Below are 24773 nucleotides of genomic sequence, written 5' to 3' on the forward strand. Positions count from 1 at the left end.
TACTTAGGTTCTTTGGGTTTGTGGATTGTAGTATGGTTATCATGTAATATATGGCTACTATCCACTTCAAAGTGGATACTATGTGTGTCTTTCTGGGAAAGTTTTTTTTTTTTTAATATTCAGGACTGGAGAGATGTTTAAGAGCCTTATGGACTCTTAAACATCTCTCTAGTCCTGAATATTAAAAAAAAAAAAAAAAAAAGAGTCCATAAGGCTCTTGCAAAGGGCAGTTCCCAACACTTGTCAACCAGCTCACAACTTCCTCTAACTCCAGCTCCGGGGGATCCTGCATACTCTCTGGACTACATGGTTACCTGAAGCTGAGTACACATACTCAGACTCAGACACACAAAATTTAAAAAGTGATAAATCTTTTTAAATGCATGAAAATAAAAGAAATCATATGCATGAGCCAATTTTTTACTACTATGACAAAATATCCGAGAAAATCAATTTAAGGGAAGAGTTATTTTGGCTTAGTTTCAGGGGTTTCAATTCATGTCCAAATGGTTCTAGTGTTTCTGTGATGAGGTGTAACATCTGGGCAGATAGGCATGACGGAGCAAACTGAACACCTCTTGAGGGTCACAAAGGATACACGTACATGTGTGTGCATGTGTTTGCACATGTGGGGAGGCGGGGCGGCTGTCAAGGTGCCAGGAACAAGATATACTCTTCAAAGGCATGGCCCTTGTGCAAACCTTTCAACTAGACCCCTCAGTTTCCACCATGTCTAAGATTCATTTAATATAACTTCATCAATAGGTTAGTGGAAGCTCTCAGGATAACCACGCCCTCTAAGCCTTAAGCCTGAGCATCACTGCACTGGGGACCAAGCCTTTAACAGCTGAATGTTTAAGGGATATTTTAGACTCAAACCGTAACATTCCACACTTAGCTCTCATAGGGTTATGCTCATTCTCATAACAACACATTTAGTTCATCTCCAAGACCGTAAATATCTTCACATTTCCATCATGACTAAAGATACAAAGTTTCTTCTGAGGGTCAAGACAACTCTTAGCTGTGAGCCTTTGTAAAACTTAAGAAGCTGTGTATTTTCCATGGTGGGAAAGGCAAAGGTAAGCATACCAATTCCACAAGGGAAGAATGGCCAAGAAAGAATCTGACCAAAACAAGAGTAAAACCCAACAGGATAAACACTGAATCTTGTGGCTCCAAGTCCAGCATATGTTAGGTACATAAGTGAAACCACTTGGTGTGACTTGAAATAATGCAATACTTGCAAGATGCTAACAAAGCAACCTTAAGGCATGCGCGCTGGTATCACAAAGCTAAGGGCCACCAGAATCCAAAAACTGGAACATAAGAGGTGAACCCAGGGTTGCACTGTGTTGCTCCTGAGACATGGCCTCTCAAGCCTGTCTGCACTGACACCATTGGCAAAGAGACTAGCCTCTGTGTGACTCTTTGACTCCTGTGACCTTACAGCAGCCTGGCTTACACATGCCTGCCTGCCTGTCAGTGCCAGCCCTTAGCTGATGCTCTTCAAGGACCTTCTGAAATTCCTGTGGTGCCTGCCACAGCAGACATGGCTCACTGGAGGATTCCCAGTGGAAGCCTACAGCATTTCCTACGCATCCCGTTGGTGAGATGTCTGCTTACATGAGACTACCCAAGACTACTGTAATCTCTACAATAGAACGATAGTGTAAGGAATGTTTGGGAATAAACAGAGGGGTAAATCTCATGTGGACATGCTAATTCCTGAAGGGCTCACAGCCCACAAGTTCTACTCATCAAAGGTATGATGCAGTGCTCTGTGTGTAAGCAGCTTCTGCTCTGTGGCCTCTCAGCTGCAGCCCACATGCTTGCTCTTTTGGGCCACCTCAATGCTTCCTCAGTGGGCAACCCACAGTTCTAACATCCTAGGGTCTCCATCCCATCTTTCACTTCACTTACTTCTTAGGGGATACGTACTTTGAGATCTTGGCCTTGCTACACAGTACCTCTTCTTTTAGAATCATTGCAGAAGCCTCCGTGATCCTACAGCCCGTATATTCTGTTTGCACAGTCAGCATCAAGGGGACATGCAAAGATCTGCTTGTAGCAGACTCAGTTTATCTGGGACCCCTTGCATGGCTGCAATGGCCTCAAAGTACCTTGATAACTCAAAAGGGTAAAAGAAATTATAGAGAAACAACTGCCTATGCCATTGGTTCTCAACCTAGTGTTGTGATCCTTAAATACATAGTTTCTCATGTGGTGACACCCTGATCACATTTTTGTTGTTACTTCATAACTGTAATTTTGCTATTGTTATGAATCTTGATGTAAATACCCGAGTTGCAGAGTATTTGATATGTGACCCTGTGAAAGGGTCATTTGACCCCCAAAAGGGATCATGAGCCACAGATTGAGAACCACTGGCTTAGGCGGGTCTGAGCAGCAAGCTCTATTCTCAAAGCACCTTCAAGAGTGTAATGCTTTGCATCTTCCAGCCTGCAATCAGGTCTAAGCAGCTCCAGAGATGCCCTCATAGCACCTTTCCAATTTTTTCTTTCCTGGTATAAAGTTTTTTTAATGGCCTGGATCTATTCATGACACCCTCCTTGGCCTCAAATGTCTTTTCTGGTCAACCTGAAAATTATTCAAATCCTCCTACTTTTAGCAGTTGAACTTTTACGATTTTTGCTGTAAATGTAGCCAAATGCAGCCAGCTATACCCAGGCCACAGCCATGCTATGCTAACCTGAACATTTCTCTACTATATTAGTCTGTCACCTTTAAAGTAAATTTTACACGAACTCTCAGGGCCTGAATATATCCTTTGTCTAATATAACAGGAATGATCTTTGGTCCAACTACTGTCTGCACCCTAGCTAACAGTGCTTACTGCCTCAACTCTGGTCAGCATTTAATGCTCTTCTCAGGTCCCATCATTTCCCCCTTTCCTTTTAAACTTTTTCTAACTGGCATAAATCGCATGTTTTAAACTCCTGAACAAACCAGTTCCAAGGGCTTCTAAGTTGTATGGTCAGAAATAATCATAGCCATGACCACAGTTCGGGTACCAAGTTTCTGCTAACCAGCTTTCTGTTGCTGTGATAACATTTTGTCACATATTTGTGAGAAAACAGACCTACAACAAGATTTTTTTAAAGCTCACAAAAAAAAAAAGGCAAGAGATATTTCATGTGTGACAAATATATTCCTCTTTATTGTTATTAAGGTTTCTTCAGTGTCTTCCGTTACAGAGCACTTCACTTATTTGATTCCACTGTTGGCCATGGTTTGGGCCCTGCAAACTCCCTTCCCCTTCACCTCAAAGGGAGCCCCTTTGTATGTGGCCACACATTCATCATTGGTGCGCAGGTCAGGCTGGATCTGCTCCCAGATCTTCTTCTTAGGGTTCAGCTCCTTGTCAGGCTCTCCTGTTGAGAAAACCAGAAAGTCGTAACTAAGCCCCAGACTCACTCGGATGCTCTGGGAATGCAGCTTCTGTGCGTTCTGGCAGCACTTGATCCTTAGCTTGTTTTCACATCAGCAGTATATACTCTTGATTGGTAAAATAAAATGGTTATTATCATTTCCTTAGGAAGAGTAAACATGTATTTGAAAGATTTTTGCAGGTAATATGCTTTACTAATTTGTTTTCCAAATTATCATCATTCTTGTTATTACTGCAGCACTGGGGACTGAACCCAAGGCGTCATAAATGGCAGGCAAACATGCTATATCATTTAAGTTATATCCCCAGCTCCAAATTATTCAAGAAAGTTGTAAGATATTCATTTCTTTGTGGCAAGGAAGTCTGGGAAGATGGGAGCCCATTCTGATGAGATGGACTTTCCTCCCTTGGCGGGGGCAGTTTATGTTTTCCTACACGACAGAAAGAAACAAGAGCAGCATTTTCAAAACACTAGGAATGCATGTTGTTGCCTGAAATATATCCAACAATCTTGATGCTAACACTTCCCATGGAGAAACTGAAGTAGAGACTCGATTGCTCAGTCACACAGCAGGATATGACATCAGATCCCATCTCTCCTGGGATAGCACCTGGTCTCCTGACATGCCGTGCTATGGCTTACAAAGAAAAGAAATGGCCCTCAAGTAAGTGACTATCACCCCTAACCCCTTTGTTTGCAGTAACTGACAACGTGTACTTTAGAGTCAACACAAGACAAAGAAGGAGTAAACTATCTCTGGTATAAGTTTAAAGATAAGTAACAGACCAAATAACTCTTCTATTTACTGATAAGGAAACAGATGATCTTATTACTGGAAACAGTTTATTCTCTGTACACACACACACACACACACACATACACATACACACACGCACACAATTTATGCACACACATTGCATATGCAAATAGAAAAATGGAGGAAATTTTTGGCTCTGGTGTTTGTTTTTTACTAGTTCTTCAGTGACTAAAAAACTAAGAAGATAAAGCAAAACTATGCCTGCAAACACTATATTATTCTGAATACCAGGATGGTTCAATGAATCATATACTGCTTAGTAGCACACGCAATGGAAGAATAACTGAGAAACTGACTAGAGTCAGGGAAACAGGCCTTTCTCGTTTCCGATCATTTGATAGCAAAGAAACGAGTAGCAGGAGAGGGAGCTAACGCCAAGCGCAACCATGGTTCTCTTTCCATCTACAAGACAATATATAAGTCCTCATCATGCAGGTGAGTCACTTCTCATTTTTGTTATGTCCTTCTCCTAACAGCATTTTCCTAACCTTCTTTTCCTTTTCTGTCATAGCTACCCAAAACAAAAACAACACAAAAAAGAAGACAAGAAAAAGAAAAAGGTTGATGTTGACAATACAAGCAAATTCTTTGAGCTTGCTAAACATATGCCAAAGATCAGCACCTGGAAATGGTTACACCCACTGTAGGAGACTAATTCTGGCATCATGCTTAGCCTCTGAGCCATCTCTCCAGCCCTTCTGGCATCATTCTAAGCTACATTATAAGAGAAAGGGGCTAGATTAGGATACGGAGGGCTAGAGATGGCACGGCATTTAAGAGCACTTGCTGCTCTTGCAGAGGATCCAGGATCAGTTCCCAGTACTCACATCTGGTGGCTTACAACTGCCTGAAACTCCAGTCCCAGGGGACCCAATGTCCTCTTCTGGCCTTCATGGCCACTGTCATCATAGTGTACACACATATGTACAGATACACACATGTAAAACAAATAAATATTTTTTTAAAAGATAGAGACATATTTTCTTCCTTAGGACATGTAAATAAAGAAGTCCATTAGACAGCTAAGCACATAGCTAGATGATATTGTCAAAGAAAGAGTCTATGAAGAAAAAGAAAAAGGTCCGAAGAGCAAGGCCTGAGGTACTCAGTGAGAGCGCACAGTAGGGCAATCCGCAGAAAGGATGGAAGGACCTCCAGAGAGAATCTGATGTTGGGAGCCAAGTGAGTTAAGAAAGAGCCTGAAACCAGCCATGGCGCTCATTCCACTGAGCAACGGGGGATCTCCTTAACCACAGCAGAGAATCCGAGAGGGAAACCTGAGCAAATGGATGCTAGTGAAGAGAAATTGAGCACAGGTAAGTTCTGATTTTTAAAAACAAATGAATTCAGAAGCTGAATCTACACTTTGTGATTATTAACTCTTATTACTGCTAAAGCTCATAATGAATGGATATAAGCATGACCTTGGGGTTTCAAAGTCTAAATATATATTTCCATTTATTATTAGACCATGAGTAGTACAGTCTCAGGAAAAAAACAAAACAAAACAAACAAAAAATCATTCTAAAACAAAACCTATCATGATCCCTGTCTCCTGGCTACAAATTTGACTTAATATTATTTCTACTTGGAGCTTCAGGGACCAGTTGGTATATTTAAACACTAAAAATGTATAGCTGTCCTTAGCTGGATTTTAAAGTGTTGGGTGCATGGGAAGTGTTTTAGTTGTTGCTATACACATATTATTTGGAATACTCTAAACTCTATGAGAGTTTCTGGCTTTGTAATAGGAAAAAATAGGAAGTGGGAAATATTTTTAAAGGCCATATAGCAATTCAAAGATTTGAGTCCCCAGAGTGATTTCTATGGCATATCTTTAATAAATGAGCCAATCTGTAGACAATGAACATGTCAAGTGCATGGTCAGTTCCAAGGGGATACCTTAGGCTTTACATTATCAAAAAAATAAATAAATCACGGGTAGCCGTGGCTTCTTAAGGAAAAACACAAACAGGACCAGCTGACTGTGTGTGGCACTGACCTGCTGAGACCGTCGGATGTGCTGCTGCAGAAGCAGAAGCCAGTGTGGAAGTGCACATGAGATGAGCACTCGGACAAAACGTGAACAGCTATTTAACAGTGCTCACTGTGCTTAGGCATAGTCTAAGTGATCAAACTATTATTTAGGTAAACGCATGTATTTAAGTTTTGTTTTCTCTTTATAAGTATTAACTTTTCCAGGTCAATTATGTTCTTCATGAAGGAGACACCAGACTGAGAAACATGAAGCACGCACCCAAAGCCTAACCAGCCTAGTCAGTGAGATTCAAGAGCAAGGTGAAAGCAAGAAAGAACAAGTGCTGAAGCCGGGCTGTTAGCACTTTAGTGCTAGGTCACTGGAGACTCAGGGAACATTGCCTTCCCACCCAGCAACAGGCAGATGGTAACAACGGACACAACCTGTTAATGCTGAGATAAGGAAATGGAAACATTATCAAGGTAATAAAAGAGTTGTAAGCCTTCCTAAGCTAGCCACTACATTTTACTGGGCTCAGTTTTCAAATGTGTAAAAAGGGCGGGTAAAGTAGATTTCTTCTGCTTTTAAATTTGACTCTACAATACCAAGAAGTAAATAAATGAACAGAAATAAATATTTAAAAAAGCACTGAAGCCGGGCAGTGGTGCCACATGCCTTAAATCCCAGTACTCAGGAGGCAGAGGCAGAAAGAAGCAGGTGGATCTTCGTGAGTACGAGGCCAGCCTAGTCTACAAAGTGAGTCCAGGACAGTCAAGTCAAGGCTACACAGAGAAACCCTGCTCAACACCCCCCCAAAAATGTACCACACATTTTCTCTCCTTTTCCTCCTGTTTACCCTAGGCTAGCCTCAAACTCATGCTCTGCTCTCTAAGCCCTGGGATTACATGGCACACCATGAGGCTAATGCTAATATGGAAAGGTCAGTCAGGGCTTCTCTTTTTCTCAATAAACGAAAATTACTTTGTTGTTTTATTCAAATTCATTGTTAGATTAATACATCATGTGACAGTTTACTCCATCATGAGAGGAGTTTAGGAAACACTCCTAGCACTATGGGACAGAAGGGGTGACAATTATGCTCTCAGAATTTAAACCAATGAAGTTTCCTCAATCACTCAGAATGTGATTTTCTCAAAAAAAAAAAAAAAAAAAAAATATATATATATATCATAAAACATAGGTCATAATGGTTTCTCATCTACTGAGTTTGAGACATACCCATGTGTGGGAGTAGAGGGTGGAAGCTGAGGAAAAGAGGTCCCGGGTGAGTGTGTGCTGCGGACACGGGCTCAGCACGTCAAGGATCCGATGCCTCAGCTCCATGGAGCACCAAAGCCTTCCCCACGAGAGGCTCAGAGGGCCTGCTAAACTTGCTGGGCTGTTTCCCAAGTGTGGATACTGGCAGTGCGCACACATGTCCACTGTAGCTTTCTCCTTCAGGATGTCGACAGCTAAAGATGGCTCCCTACAGCCGTCTCCTACAGAGAAGAGATTAGCTAACCTGCCTCTTGTTTTCGTAAGCGGTTTCTCCATCTGGCAGGCATTTTTAATTCTGTGTCAAAGATGGATTTCTTAAGCAAGGCATGGTGGCTCATGTCTGCAATTCCAACAGTTGGGAAGAGAGAGTAGGAGGCTGACTTGGCTTACAGATGAGATATTATCTCCAAACATGATAAACAAGATGAGAACCCCTCCCTGTTTCTCCTGTATTACAATACTTCAGCTGTCTCAGGATTTCTACTCAAAAAAGCAAACTGTATAAATGGAATTTGACTTTCCATCTCTAGCCTTTGTGTCATCATCTACACATTAAGTGACTTTACAGCACACTAATTTGATCCACATCCATGTCATATTGCTCTGCAGGTGTGAGCATAAGCATTTCATGTGAGACAGACAAAAACCTCTGTACTACTTCACGTAATGTGGGACTTTATAGAGATGGTTATGCTAAGCTCTCTGTGCTATTTTAAGCCAATTCCAAGGAAGGCCTTCAGATAAACATACAGGACTGACTTTAATCTGTAAGCATTGTAAACATCACTTTAAAACTGATTTCCAACCCATTTAATAATTATTACTACTTACCAGGGAAACCATCAAAAGTAATTCTGTCTCCAGGAACAGAGCCATCAGGAGGGGCCAGAATTTCCACCTTCTCTGGTGAACTAGCACACATCACCATTGCTTGAGACAGCACTCCCCGCATCTTTGCAGGCTTCAGATTACAAAGTAAAATCACCATGCGATTTTGCATCTGTGGAGAACAAAAGTGATGACTAAGGATGTGTAGAGGTTTAGCACAATCAACTCTAGAACATTCCAGGCATACCTACTTATCAAATGTGCTACCTTGTGGATTAACTGTGTATCTAAAATATTTTTGTTATGAAATCTTGTATAAAAATACTGATACCTTGCATAAACATAAAAAGAAAGTCCTTCAGATTGGCAAGGCATGAACACAACAGTACAAATCTTGTTCTCAAATGTATATGGGTATTTGGGGTTTTTTTTTCAAACGTATACAAGTGTTTGTCTACAAGCACATCTGTTAGCACCTGTGTGCCTGCTGTCTGGGGAGGCCAGAAGAGGGTGTCAAATCCCTTATAACTGGAGTTATAGATGGGCGCCTTGAGGGTGCTGGGAACTGGACCAGGGACTTGTGCAAGAGCAGCCAGTGTTCCTAACCACTGCACCATTGCTCCAGCCCAGCAGAAAGTTTTCAATTAAATGTTTATTGAAAGAATAAAGGCCAGTATGGTTTACAAAGTGAGTTCCAATACAGCCATGACTACACTGAGACATCATGGCTTGACAATAAACAAACAAACAAACAAAAAGACTAACTTCATAAAGACTTGTAAAGGAAAGCTGGGTGTGGTGGTACACACTTTCACTGCCAGTGTCAGAAGGCAGATGCAGGAAGATCTTTCTGAGTGCAAAGTCAGCCAAAATTACATGAAAAACAAAAAACAAAAAAACCTATGTTATCTGATGTCCTCTTCTGGCCTGAAGGTGTATATGTAGTCAGAGCACTGTACAAATAATAAATAAACAAATAAATCTTTTTAAAAAAAAGGTAAATGCAGTGGGGTGCACATACATGTGTCAAATTCATCAATTTTTTAAAATAGAGAATTATCTTAGTTGATCTATCATGCACCTATCCCCCAACAAACTGGCAGGAACAATTCTCTCAAAGTGTCTTTCCTGATTTCTTCATGGTGTTTACCTCTACTGCTATAGATTTACTTCTGTGTTGATATTTTTCATAGCTTCATGTAAAATTTCACTTTAAAAAGCAGACCCACCTTATGGGTGGGTATTTTTTTGTTTTTGTTTTGTTTTTTCCCCTTTCAAAGTAACTTATCTTTTTCTCTAACCTATTTTAATTTGCTCTCCAGTCTTTTGCATGGACCAGTGCTTGGTACACACAGTTGGTGTCCAATACATACTTGTATCTAGAAATGCGAATGGGTAAACCAGGGCGAAACAGGCCAGCAGCAGAAGGGTGCACTTAAAGAGAGAGGCAGCGCTGCCTCACGCTGAGCCCATGGCCTCTGCGCTGGATCTGAAGCAGCAGGAGCCAAGGCGAGGGGCAGACATTCCAATCACTACAGACGCCATCCACAAAGAGCAAACGGAACCCTGCCCTCGTTTTTTCCGCTGCTATTACACAGATTTAGAACATTTCATTTTTCAAGATGTAGTATTCAAAAGTGAAGGAAGAGAATAAAGGAAACAAACTGTTGGGAAGAGGGCTTTAAAACTGCAGGGCATTGGGGCAGAGAACCCCACAGTTAGGAACACCACCCTGGGGGCAGCATCGCAGAGTGTGTGTTCATAGAATAGACTGTAATTCCTGTTACACATTCTAATGCCCAGCTCTGGTCTTACTGGAGTATAATTCATTAACATGTAAACACTGAATAATGGAAATAGTAGCTATGCTTTGTCAAATCCACATACTGAGTGCCAAAATTACAAGAGCAGAGGACAAGCTGTAATGTCAAAATATAACTTCCTCCTCACAATTAAATTTCTTTCATGGAATAAGCAAAACGCAGTCGTTACTGGCTTAGCTAATTAGGCACTAAAGTTTTAAAGGACCGGGTGTATCAAAGTGGAAGTGAGGATGCTGTGCTTGTATTCTTGATGACAGGTTACTGCATCATGTTCAGGTAGGGCTCAAGTTCATACTACACCAAGAGCTAAAACCTCATCTTACCAGCAGCATGAGAGAAAGAATACAGTGTGGTTCCTGTTGTACTGGGCACAGTACAAGAAACTACCCACAGCCATCTCAGCCATCCAGCACTACGAGCACTGACCAATCCCAGTGCCAGCTGCCCTCCCGCTGACCGCTGACCCTCAAGTACACCATGGCTGAAGCTGTCCACTGAGTACCTGCTAGGGAGAATAGACACTGACCAAGAACTGCTGTCAGTCCTGCTCTGAGAAAGCAGTGAGGGGTGGAAAACTCAACTCCACTTTCTAAATAATTAAAGTATCCTCATCTTCATGAGAAATTCCACATGATTATTTTAAACACTATGAGAGATAACTGAAACATTCTGGTGTCACCTTTCCATGTATATACAGTAGCGAACAAGGCCTCACACCCCAGATTGCCTTCTGACCACCACACTCATTCTAAGGAACACATAAGATGACACTTACATATGTTAACACATGAATACACACAGATAAAAATTAGGGGGAAATGATGCTCTCTTCTTTCTGTCCTACTTGATCTATTTTATATTACAGGACTCTACATCTGTTGAGTGTTTCGTTGCACGCATGTATGTGTACAATGAGCATATCTGGTGCACGGGAAGGTCAGAAGAGGCTGTTGGTAGCTGTCATGTGGGTGCTGGGAACCCAGCACAGGCCCTCTCCAAGAGCAGGAAGTGCTCCTGAGCCATCATCACTCTTCCTTCCAACCAATCATTCTGAAATTCACATCATAATCATTTAGAGCCAGATCACCTGTTCTAGAGGAACATGGTTCACCAGTCCACTGACAACTGTTCTTGGGGCTGCTTCTCCCACATCTACTTCCTCTACATACAACGAATCTGCGTCAGGGTGTTTTTTGGCAGTAACAATACAACCAATTCGAAGATCCAGGCGTGATACATCTACTGGCTTAGTGTCAGCACTTGCTGCTGCCGCCTGCTGCTTCTTCTCCTTCTTCTCCCCTAAGGATTAAGAAGATGTAAGTATTAGAAATTAAGCAAACAGAAAACACCAGGAGAAGGCTCCGGTATCGGTGCTGGTGAGTGTGGAGAAAGAGCAAGAAAAGAATACCTACTTCTGTCACAAAGTAAAAACATTACTCAAGTCAGAACCTTTACATACATTTACCTATTTCTCTATCTAAAAAACAGATTAGCATATTATTTTGATCATTCTACTTTACTTTTATCATCACTGTTAATTTCTTGTGGTGTCAAATTTCTAAGCTAACCTGCGGGCAAAGAGGCACTACTGGAGAACAAATATGTGTCAGCATTAGATACACAGGACATACAGGGACACTAAAAACAGTCCTGCATGGTGCAGGAAAGGAGGCCCTGGTCATTTATACAGGTTGTTTACAAAGAGATAGAGCTAGCTTAATATGAATAGTTTTTAACCTCTCCTTTTCCACTATAGATTAGCAAAAATTTTTATAATAAAATGAACAGACATATATTTTAAAAAATCAAAATCATGTTGTCTTTGTGTGATAAGTTATACACAGTTCACTATACTGTATTATAAACTATAACAATATACTTATAGGAATTTTTAAAATCTAAATCCGTATTTATTTTAACACTTATAGCCACATTTGGATTTTGGCCACCCTGATAAAAAAATGTTTACGTAGCACTTAAGCATCATCACAGAAAGTTTCACTGGACAGTGTCCTCCACACAGGCCAACTGAGTTCCGTGCTCTTGTCTTCTAAGACTGCTGCCTGAAGCTCACTAGGTTGATAGTCACAGCATCAGATTAACACTTAGAGAACAGAACACAGGCTACACAACATTTATAAAGTGAAACCACAGCATTACTTTGTGTCTTGATGCTGACTGGCCTTCATTGGTCCTATGTACTTAAAGTCTAATGATATTTACAAAAGTAAGCAACAAGTACTAGATGCTAAAATGGCTTATAACAGTTCATAAAGCCCTCAGACGTTTTATATTTTCTAAAATACAAGCCTCACTATAAATGAGTGTAGGTTAGTGGGAGGCATATTTAAGAATGAATTAAAATAGATTTAAGTTGAAATCTAATGAATGAAGTCAGATATTTACTAGAAGAGCTACTTCAGTACAGGTAAGAGTCAAAGAAAGAACCTTAAGCACTTGAGCACTGGTGGCGCCTCACAAAGCAAGAGCAGAGTGGAAGCCTCGACACACTTGGTGACAGAATGACAGACTTCATTGCTTGGCTATGAAGACGAAGCCAAGGGCCAGGTAGAACAGCCGCAGTACTTCAGTGTGGCTGCCTGAGCAGACCATGAGACTTTCTGGCATTACGGCTGTAGCAGTTCCTCAGCACTCCCAGCCTCAGCTCAGATGTTCTGCTGACTGGAGGTCACCGTCCTATTGTCCTAAGTGACTATAAACCAACCTTAACCTGTGTCTCCCTTGGAGCACAGCTCCAGATGTCCATCCAAGTGAAGCCACACATCTCTTCTTCTCGTGTTTTTATTACGCTGACCCCTCTGCATAACATACTCACCGTTTCCCTGTCAATATCACCAGCACTCACATACTCTTCAGGATTCAATCTCAAGGGCAGACTGTTCTGAATTTTATCTCAGCTCCGAAATGTTTTGATTATTATCATCATAAAAACATTAATATTATCAGATAAGACAGCCAAACATCAAGATTAATAATGAAAAGTACCTTTCTTTTCAGCCTTCTCTTTTACCTTCTTTTCCTCTCCTCCCTCTCCTTTGATGTGCTCTTTTGTCCCAGAAGAGGAGGTTGTTGTTACTGATATAGACTGTGTCACACTTGCAGAGACAGCAGAATCAGCTTGCAGCAGAGCACTTGATGGGACTGGTATTTGCTTCACTGGCAAACAGAAAATAAAGAGTGTCACTCATGTTAAACTCACAAACCAGGTGGAGCAATAGGTTTGTAAATTACAAATGTGAACCCCTTTTAAAAGAAAAATGCAATGTATATGACTATCATGTGCCCATTATCTGAGACTATAAAAAAAAATCTATCAATAATTAACAACATTTTAACAATTGCTAAGGTCAAAAATTTTTTATTTCAATTTATTTATTAGCTTTTCAAAACTCCTGCAAGTCTCCTAAATTTCCTAAATAGATTCTACTTTATTCCATGTCATTATTTTATAGACAATAAATCTGAGCCACTGGAAAGTTAACAAACTGGCCGATTATGCAGGCAGTAGGGAGAGATACAGCACTCTTTGTCTATGTATTCCGTACATTGTTCACAGATGTGGCTGGAGAGCTGGCTCAGCATTTATGAGCACGAGCTGCTCTTGCAGAGGACTGGAGCTCCGTCCCTAGCACCCACGCAGACAGCTCACTACTACCCATAACTCTACATCTGCAAGCTTCTTCAGGCCTCTGCAATCCCAGTCTGTCTGTCTCTTTCGCCCTCTCACTTCCCTGGCTTCCCTGCTGGCTGTCTCCCCAAGGAGCAGCCCTTTCCCCTTTTTATGTCATGAGGGTCTGTAAAGTAGATTAGACTTTTTAGCACTGTCAGAAATGAAAAAGTTTTAGGCTATTAAAACCTCATCTGTTTAATTACAAATCTACTAGTCTTAGAAACACTCAGTCTCAAATTGTCCACTGACAAATAATACATAGCTGACAGCTGTCAGTATGCATCACTATTTTCCCCTTATTTGAGCTAATGGAAAAATTCAAGCAACATTCAAAATACTGTGCTGACAGAATGTCAGAAGCAGCTTCAGTGGGCTGGTGACATGGCTTAACTGTACAAGTGTTTGCCATGCAAGTATGAGGGCCACAGGTAAAATTCCTAAAACACCCGTAAATGCCAAGTGCTAGGTGTGGCTGCTTTAATTCCAGACTACGAGGCAGACTCAGGAGATCACCAGGACAAGCTGCCTAGTGACACTAGCCACATCAGGAAGCTTAGTTTGATGAGAGATCCTGCCTCAAAGAATAAAGTGGAAAAGCAATCAAAGGTAATTCTCAACATCAACCCCAGGCCTTCATGGGCACATGAAAACATGGTGCCCCATACATGTAAATAAGCGTACACACAGCCTTCACGGGCATATGAAAACATGGTGCCCCATACATGCAAATAAGCGTACATATAGGCCTCTCAACTCCGAAAAACACACACAAGAAAATGGAGAGGAAGTTTTTAGACAGGTCAGTAAAATTTTAACTTTATTTACTATGTGTAGCCCAAATGATAATTATTTGATGCCTTGAGTAACAAAAGCTCTTTGATTTTTCATTTTTAAAACAAGTAGCTTTGTATCGCTAAGTTTCATTGTCTTGGTATTTGAGGACAATTTTTTCTTTTACGTTCTGAGACAGTTTATCTGAAGCCCGCACTGGGCTGGAAATCATCATGTAGTTCAGGGTGGCCTCAAGTTTCTAGCCATCACCACGCCTTAGCCTCCGGACCCTAGGGTCACAGGTGTGAGCACACCTGGAGAGGAAAGTCTCCAGAGCATAAAAAGACACATAACTCAACACACGTGCTCCTGAAAATGTTTAATAACTGCAATCCAACTACTATGCTGTTCTTTCACTAAATATCCAATAGCAATGGCAGTGCTGGTCAAGTTCAAGCACACATAGCGCAAAAATGAAAAGCGTAGGTTTTGAACACCAGCTTTATTACTTCCCAAGCTCTCAAGTGAGATCAACCGCCTGGTGTAAGTCTCCATTTTTTTTCCTGGAGAGGACGGGGAATGCACAGTGGGAGTGAGAGTGACATGGGGATAACGAGATAAACAGAAAAACGTAAATAATAAATAACCTAATCATCCTAAGTCAAGCACCCCGGCATTTCGATCCTCACCTCCATTTTGAATTTCTGCCTGAATTAGCTCCTGCTTTAGTTCTTCTATTTCTTTTTTCAGTTTCGCATTTTCAACTCGGAGCTTCTTTTCTTCTCTCAAAGTTGCCTGCAAAACTAGGATTAAGAAAATTCAGTTAAAATGTGCTTTTCAAACATCTTGTTTGACTATCATATGAAAAGGACATATATATAATTACAGCTGTGATAACAGAAACCAACATTTGGCCAGTTGCTTTATGACAATTTACTATTTAGAATGTTGTTAACATTCTCTTGGTAGTTATTGAGAGATTAGGCACAGGACTCCCATAGAACCTAATCTGAAGATGTAAATAATGTAAAGAGTGATTTAGATTAAAACAAGGAAATCCATCCATGTGTTTAGTACACACATCTCCCACATTCTTGCCCCCATGCGTGTATCTGATCCAGCTAGTTAATTTGAGAGAAAATAGATCTATAAAGAGTGGACAGAAAGTTGTGTGTGTGTGTGTGTGTGTGTGTGTGTGTGTGTGTGTGTGTACCATGAATATGCATTATGTATGTATAGTCCAGAGGTCCAACTGGGTATCTTCCTCAGTCATCCCCTTATTTTCTCATTTCACTGTATCTGGATCATGTGGACGTGTGGCTTCAGCTAGACTGGCCAGCAGGCCCCAGGGAGCCTCCTGTTTCTCCAGCAGTAGAGCGACAGGCAATGGCTCCTGCACCTAGCTGTGATGTGGATGCTAGGGGCAGAACTTAAATCTTAAACAAACTTAAATTGTTTGAGTGGCAAACCATCTACCAACTGTGCCATCTCCCCAATCTCAGAAAAATAATTTCCTTATATTCTATAAGGACCTAGTATACAATATGACACAGAGTAATGATTCTTAGCAGACGAGGAACTATCTCTTAGGTGGGAGTATTTTGGGTAGTCACTATAAAGTTATTTCTGGAATTTATTAGGCATGAGCCAAGGATTCCAGATGTTCAGCAAGACATTCTAGTATGCAATTGTCTATTTATGAATGTAAACCGTGTAAACAGTTATTTTCACCTGGACCCTAGCTATACATATAGAAATGCAAGGCATTTTAAAGCATTTTTTGTTACATCCAAAAATTTTAAAACTCAAGTATCACAAAATGTCTATTGTGCTCTTTCATTCACGGTTCGCTCATTCATCGTTTTCTTCCTCAGTGCCAGGATCAAACCCAAGGCCCCAAACACATTAAATGAGGCCAGCACCAGCTCACACTGTAGCCCACATGCAATGAGGCCAGCACCAGCTCACACCGGAGCCCACATGCAATGAGGCCAGCACCAGCTCACACCGGAGCCCACATTAAATGAGGCCAGCACCAGCTCACACCGGAGCCCACATTAAATGAGGCCAGAACCAGCTCACACCGGAGCCCACCTTTCTTATTCTTAGAGTAAACCAAATACAAAAGCCAAACCTACCTCTGGCATGAGATTCTCAATCAAAGGCAGACTGCATGCCTGGCATTAGTTTATGCTGCACCTACTGCACTTCTGGTAACTCTGAGCATGTTCACTGTGCGGCACATGGTTTGTTATATCTGCTAGTACTTGATGTAATGTCATGATTTTTTTTCACTGAGATATACATTATTGTTAGAATTTTTTTTCTCTCATGTATGGCTGTTACGTCTTAATTTTTTAAGTTAAAGATGGTATTTCTTTTAAAATTTAAGAAATTTAAAAAGAGATCTTTACAAAATATTTTTATAATGTGAAGCATAAGCTAGGAATGACAGAATAGGCTACCAAGAATAAAAACAAAACTAAAGTTATAATGGTTTATTCTTCTTAATTAGCAAGTGTGAACTGTTAGTTGACTCTAGGAAATGGCGCGCGCGCGCGCGCGCGCGCGTGTGTGTGTGAGAGAGAGAGAGAGAGAGACAAGTTTTTACTGTGTAGCCCTGGTGCCCTACAACTCACTTTGTAGACCAGATGGGCCTGGAATTAAGAGATCCACCTACCTCTGCCTCCCAAGTGTTAGTACTAAAGACATGCACCACCACTGCCTGGCTGGAAACGGTCATGTTAATGAAGATGATGATTCTTACAATATTTACTATTTCACAGAGGGCATCTTCAATCTCTACCTTATTAATGGAAAGAATATTAAGGATCATAAGGAAAATACTAGGGAACATCATAAAAACGAAGGAATTAAAACACAGGCTTCTATAAGTTATTGTTAGCTTCTCATTGGAGAAAAAGCATTTATTTCAATTAATGATAGCACAACATTTTCGAATTTAAATTACAGCACCAGTAATGGCTACTGAAAAATAAATAAATGAAATCAAATCCTTAAGAAATTAAAATTTTTTTTACACACTGCAGTAGTTTCTCAAAAACCTCAAAGAACAAAGAATATGAAAATATGTCTTGATCTTTAAAACATCAGAGTAACTATCATCATATGACCTCATTAGATTTCCCCAATTTAACTCACTAACCTCTAATAATAAAAGAACTAATTTTAAACAAGACTCTTTTATCAGCCCTAAACATTACCATTATTTTCTCTAATTATATATTCACTGCCCTGGCTAGTATTTTGTCAACTTGACAAAAGAGTCATTTAAGAAGAACGAACTTCATTTGAGAAAAGCCTTATCAGACTGGTCTGTAGGGCATTTTTTTTTTTTTTTGATTACTGATTAATATGGGCGAGCCTGACCCACTGTGGGTGGTGCCTCCCCTAAGCAGGTGGTCCTAGTTGTATAAGAAAGCAATTGAACAAGCAGCAGTCCTCCATGGCCTCTTCTTCAGTTCCTGCCTCCAGGCTCCTGGTTTGATTTCTCATCATGATAAGATGTATGCTGAAATAAACCATTTCCTATTCAAGTTGCTTTTGGTGTTTTATAATAACAGAAAGCAAAGTTGGACATTTACTATACCAATTCCAAATTATCATACTCCTAGAATATTTCTATACTCGAAGTTAAGGGACTCTAAAAGCCATAATTAAAATGATCAAGTTGTAACTTATACAGTAAACATTTTCCTGTAACTGTTTCCTTAGCGCATTCACATGTGCTCACTTGCTTTCTCCTTGAGAAGAGCGACCTGCTGCTTGAGGTAGTCAATGATCTGATCGGCCTCTGCGCCCTTCTGCTCTAGCCTCTTCAGAACAGCATCATTCGTTGCCATCTTTGCCCAGAATCGGCAGAAAATCCTAAATAAAAAAGCAAAGTAATAAGCATACTATGGAAGTGGAAAGAATACATTTATTTTATAGGATGCAATCCGAGGAAAAAACATTTTCCTTAAGCATTTTTTCAGAAGTAAACAGAGCCTGGGGAGATGGCTCAGTGGTTAAAGTGCTTGTCACGTAACCTATGTATATGTGTGGTAGGCATGGCAGCCATCTGTAATTCCAGCCTTGGAAGAGGCAGGAGATACCCTAAGAAAACTAGCCAGCACCAGCCTTACCTGATAGCATCCACATGCATGTGTACATGCACACACATGCACACGCACACGCGCACACACACACTTTTAAAAAAGCAAATAGGGTAGATATGTTAAGTAAATTAATGTCTGTATCTGTTTGGAAGAGAAAATCTACTTTGTTCTTAGGTGTAGAAAATAAATGCTGTTTAACTAGATTTACAGCTGTTAACTTTAAAGCCTAAAATGCTGTAGAGTGTCATAAAATGAGTTTGGCAGCCTACACTATTGGAAGAAGACAACAATACTGTTTGCTGAGCTGGTGCACATCACACCTGCGCTCCACAGAGAGCATAACTGCTGAGTCCCTCCCGTCTCTGAGCCACACTTTCCTATACTGGACATCTCCACTGTTTGTTGGGTCAGGTGCACTGAAAATTTTCAGGAAGAGTATGAAGAAGAAAAGCTAACTATTGAAAGGCAAAATTCAGGAGGTAGAAAAAAATCAACATTTATCATGTGTCCACTCAGAAATAATGCTAGTGTATATACCATGAGTGTATTTGAAGGGGCGCAGTACAGAAACTGCTGACATAACCACTCCATTATGGGGAGGGGAGAAGGGGGTAGGGGACTATTTACCGCGGATAAGAGAGAAAAGATATCTGGAAGCATCTAGAACAGTCCAGAGCAGAGAGGAAGTATGGGCATGGCCGGGGCTAGGGAAGAGGCAGAGCAGGAGAGACTAGGGGAGACTATCAGGCAGCAAGAGATGACAGAGAGGGCGAGTGCGGTGGCCAAATCATATGGCTATAAGGAGGAGGCAGAGGGGGAGATGTTAGTAGACTCTGAAATGTGTAAGCGTCCGTGTGAAACTGAGGCAGCCGGAGGCCAGCGTGCACTTTGCTATACCGATAAACTCCACAGGATATGTCCCTTCTGCTAGGGTTGTAAAAATGACTCTTTTTGGCAGACAGGAACCCTTTCACAAGTTTCCAAGGAATGCTAGCTTTATCTAGCTGCCAGAAAGCCTTCTACAGTCCAGCTTGAGTTCATTTCCAGATACACAGACTACCTGAGACCTAACAATGGCCTTACAAATTTGAGAACTTTTATAATAAATCCAAAGAAAAAGTATTCTGTTAAAATTCAACAAAATGCATAAAATGCCTGAGATTAACTCACTGTGCTAAACTGGCTGCTACAAAGATAAACACACTCAAAACTGAGATTGAGCAGTATTAACAACATAAATTATTCTAATTTACTTGATTTACTACTAATTTATAATCAAAATAGAACAATGACAAAAACATTGCAGAATTTACAATGAATAAAGCCATTCACTGATTTCATAAGAAAACTGTTTAACAAATAATACATGTGCTTTAACATTTTTAATGACCTTTTAATACCAATTTTACACTACAAATTTTCAAAAATATTTAGATTTTTCATTAAGGAAAGTCAACCTTCAAAATATCTTACAGTTTACAATATATGACGGGATAATGCAAAACCCAAAACAAAACACTATAAAACAAGTTGATAATAACATGGAATACATAAGTAGGAATTTAATCTGGAAAAACACAGTAAACTGCATGCTCGCTATAAGCTCTTATTTTAGCCATTAAATGTATAGACAAAAACTATATACATTTAAAATAAAAATAGCCTTTTAAAGTTTATGAAATGGGGACTTTCCCCCCTCATCAGACTGATGAAGGGCAAATGGCATAGCTTAAATAATACTAATCAAGATTTTTGACACATAGCAGAAAAATGGTGGCTAAACTACCATAAGTAGGGCACTGAGCAAAATCTCAGAGCACATCAAAAGGGGTATCCATACACTCTTTATCTTCAAGAAACAGAACGCAGTGGGCTGCTTAGTATTGTGATTTTTTTTTTTTTAGTTCTCTAGTTACCATTTTAATGTAGTTCTGAAGGTTTAAGGACATAAATAACAAAACTGTAACCTACTGACTGATATAATATGGCTATGCCTGTGCCAATCTGTCATTGGCATACAGAGCATTAAGCGTCACTTAATGGTACATTAGTGCAGAACTTTGTATTAACAGGGAGCTTACTTTATCTGAGTTGTCCTGGCTTTAGGAGTACCTCGAAGCCACCTGAAAGCCTTTGCACACTTTACCTACAAACAGGAACTGCCACTGAGGAAACTAAAAGGACTTGAACGCATCAGCGAACTACTGGACGAAGTATAGCTGACAGAATCCAACAGTGTAGAGGACAGTGTCAAGCCCTTCCTTGTGAAGGAGCAAGGGATGCTATGCCTGGCCAGGTGGTCCTGAGCTGTAAAAGCAAGCTGGCTCAATGAAGAGGAGGAGAGCTGGCCTGTAAGCACCATCCCTCCTGCCCTGACTCCAGCGCTACCTGAAAGGTTAACAGGAAACAAAACTTCCTCACCCAAGTTGCTTTGGTCAGTGTTTTCATCTCAAAAACAGAAAGGAAGCTAACAGATAAATTAAGCTTTTGTGTTTCTTGGCAATATGCAGCTGAGGATAAAAGAATACAATTCTTTAGAAAAGGTGGGTACAGTCGACAAACCTTAAGCGAAAAACACGGTTAAGAGGCTATGACCAACTTCTCCTTATTTCACTTTATTTATTTATTTTTATTTGTAATTTATATATTCACTTTACATCCCTCTCTTAATTTATGTTAGGATATTTTACCTGCTTTCCTGCCCCTCCACGGGGCCTTTTCTTCACCTGTTGCCTGAGCACTGTTGCTCAGGGCTTGGGATAGATGTCTTCTTAGGATCGCAAATCATCACCATATAGCTTACAGTCCCCCTTGCCGCCCAAGGTTAATAATAAAGTGACGAAGGTCAAGGTCTTTAAGCAAAGCATATGCAAACTTTGACCCTTTTGTTGACCTCGAAGTCCCTAAGAGTAATTTATGTCCATGACCTCATCTTACTTACAGTCCCCCATTCTGTCTCATGCTGGGTTACAGTAGAGAGGAAATAAGCAGTCACTAAGCTTTCAAACAAAAGAGGCAGACACAAGACTGGAGGAGGGAAATTAACGCAGTTGTGTTTAGGGAGACTGTGCTACTTTAACAACACTGAAAGCGTAAACCTCTGACTGTTGATCCAGTGCTCATTTTCTATCTTATGTTAATCATTCCAAAATGATTTTACTCTAGTACAAAGTACAGGTTACATTTTAAAATATTAAGTCCCCTGGGGGCCGGAGAGTTGGTGCAGTGTGCAAGACTAATCTGTTTTTTTTTTTCCAAAGGGGGAGGGTGAGGTGTGTGTGTGTGTGTGTGTGTGTGTGTGTGTGTGTTGGTTGGTTTTGTATTGCTTGCAGAAAACCCAGGTTTAATTTGCAGCATCCACATGGATACTCATAGCCACCTGCTAACGCCAGTTCCAGGGCATCTGAAGCCCTCTTCTGGCCTCTGCGGGCTCCAGGCATGCACATAATGCTGCACATACAAATATGCAGGCAAACACATGCACATTTGTGTGTACATACACACATACATTAAAATAAAAACATCTTCTTAAAGTCTCCTTAGTGTGTTTAGAACTTTTATTATGCTAATATGCACACTTCGCACAGAGGATAACAGGAAAACATGTAACATGTTAACACCTGTAGAACACTTATTTTTGCTGCCTAAGTGCATGCCATGAATCATTTATGAATACTGCATCTCTATTATAACAGAAGACAACTGGAATTAAAATTAATTTGCCCAAGTAGTAAAGTTAGTTAGTAAATGGGAAATGAGATTCAAGTTTGTTTGATGCTCAAACTAGCTCCTTTAATGAGTATGCTGTAATTTCTCCAAGCATAATTATCAAGCGTTTTCTGATCTAATTAGTGATGGAGGCTGAAGAGAGCAGCATCCATTAGCATTTACAGGAAGTTGTATTGTCCGGATATTTTGAGAGATCCTTACTTAGTCTCTATGGTAACTTGTTAAAAATAGAAAAATAGATTGAACACTTCATTACATGCACAGTGCCTGCATACATAAGTACTTTATGTAGAGAGAGGGAAAGGGGCAGAAAAGGCAACACATCAAACATACTGGATTTTACTGATGAAAATAGAGATCTCTTTTCTTTACTGAGTACTAATAAAAAAAATAGTATAAAAACATTGGAAAGGCATTATCAAGATTGTTTCATGACATTACTTTTGTCTTCATTTGTGATCACATTTCATGAGACATAGAGAGCAATTAATTATGATGGTCTTTATACACAGTACTGAATGCACGAGTTTAGAGTACACATGAAAGAGCAAGCACAACCTAAGATATGTCTTATGTGGGTTTACTCAAGTATCAAATGGCAAAACCATTATTTTAACTTATGTTTGTCATACTGAAATTCACACAATTCATTTAAAAGTTTTTCCCAAAGCCTGATTAATGAAAATAAAACTCATCATCCATAGTTCCCTTGTGTGTGTGTGTGTGTGTGTGTGTGCGCGCGCGCGTATTTACCCAAGAACATGACAGGATACTTCTCAGCACTGTATTGAAGCTACTATTATGTTGTTTCCTTCCTGGTAAAGCGAAAGCCTCCTAGTTAATCTCCTTTCTCACTCCTGTTCCTAGTCTGAGTAACATTCTTACAAAGGTTGGATACTATTACTTGGCTATTGAAAACCTTCTAATGACTTTCACCCTCACTCCCATCTCATCAGCCTGCTCTCTCTGATACTGTCTCCACCGTTAGTTACTTCTCTCAACCCTGAGCCCCCAGGTACTGGTAAGCCCCCCGGGATATTTGGCCAGTTTCTGGTGCATGCCCTTTACAGTGGCTTGGCCTTCTTCCTGGAGGTTTTCTGTATAGTTAAATTTCATTTGTGTTACCTCCTTCTTTAGAAAGCCAACTTTTTTTTTGTTGAGAACCATGTCTGGGCCACATTACAATGTCAATTAATATACCTTTCTTCACTGCTCAATATTTCTAATCTAAAACATGGTGTGAGGTCTGGAGAGATAGCCCAGCAGTTATTTTTTTAAAAAGCGCTAATTGCTGTTGCCAGGAATCCAAGTTTGATTCCCAGCTCTCACAGAGGGGCTCATAGTCCCCAGTAACTACAGTTCAAGGGGGATCTGATGCTTTTTTTAGCCTCTGCTGCCACCTCCTCACAAATTTTGCACAGAACTCAGTCAGGCATACATGCATACCCGTAAATAAGTCAGTATTAAAGGATAGAATGCTCAACTTTTAGTGCTGTACTTGAACAATAAAATCTAGCTGAGAGGCAGTGACTGGAATTTTTGTCCATTTTGTAAACTGTTCTTTCTTTTCTTTTTTGTTTATGGATCTTTACCTAATAATTAACATGTTGCCTGGCGTATAGTGGTAACTGGCGTTTCTAATATCTGCTGAATCAATGAATTTCTCTCTCCATCCCCTCCCCAGGTACAAACACTGGAAATCCCCTTGCGGAGTACTTAAAAGTAAACAAGCTTATGAATTCATCCCCTGTCTCCGTCTCCAGTAGCATGTTTCCCCTAGGCCATGCACTCATTTCCAAAACTTAGTCGAATCCAAAGGGGCCAAGCTTTTTCAGTTCTCTCGCGGCACGTGGCTAGAGGTATGACCACGCTTCCTACTAGCACCGGAAGGTCAGGTTCTCTTTCCCGGGTGAGCAAGAGGCACAGGGATTCTGGATCGTTACCAATCTATCCCAGACCCTCTCGTGACACTCACATGAAGCGGTGAACCGCAGCTCTCGAGCAGCTTCAGTCTAGTGTAAGGACTGCCTCCCGCAGTCCGTGGGAGGGAGCAAGGACCCGGGAGGTTGTCCCTGGTAAATGCCTGAGCGTTTCACCAATTCGCCCCACATCAGCCGTCCGCTTCCTGCCAGCGTCCTCTTCCTGCGCCACCCGAGGCTCTCGTTTTCTATGTCCTCCCTCTAATCTTCCCTTTCCTCTTTCTCCCTCGCTACATTTTGCGGTCTGTTTGGGCAAGGGACGGGCCGCCGGAAATTGAGGTCTTTCCTCGGGGTTGCGTCTCGCGGCCGTGACGTCATGAGTAGTGGCCGACCCGAGGAGGCGGATGG

General features: G+C 40.8%; 1 protein-coding gene across 1 annotated transcript; it reads right to left on the reverse strand.

Moving 5' to 3' along the window:
• Positions 1-3152: 3152 nt before the first annotated feature.
• On the reverse strand, positions 3153-24573 carry AIMP1 (aminoacyl tRNA synthetase complex interacting multifunctional protein 1). Its single transcript, XM_084756863.1, has 7 exons — positions 24422-24573; positions 18354-18487; positions 15289-15402; positions 13144-13314; positions 11225-11436; positions 8318-8486; positions 3153-3395 (listed from the first exon to the last, which is right to left on the reverse strand). Coding segments are annotated over exons 1-7 (969 nt in total). The 5' UTR covers positions 24424-24573; the 3' UTR covers positions 3153-3228.
• Between the last annotated feature and the right edge of the window lie 200 nt (positions 24574-24773).

The sequence above is a fragment of the Acomys minous genome, assembly GCF_964271855.1.
Source record: "Acomys minous genome assembly, chromosome: 14".
Taxonomy (NCBI): domain Eukaryota; kingdom Metazoa; phylum Chordata; class Mammalia; order Rodentia; family Muridae; genus Acomys; species Acomys minous.

What these genes read in the sequence shown, in the direction of transcription:
- AIMP1 (XM_084756863.1), bottom strand. An exon ending in TCTTCTCAAGGAGAAAGCAA is followed by an intron (nt 15,403 to 18,353) that starts GTGAGCACATGT and finishes TCTTAATCCTAG; the next exon opens with TTTTGCAGGCAACTTTGAGA. An exon ending in TACTTTTGATGGTTTCCCTG is followed by an intron (nt 3,396 to 8,317) that starts GTAAGTAGTAAT and finishes TTTTCTCAACAG; the next exon opens with GAGAGCCTGACAAGGAGCTG.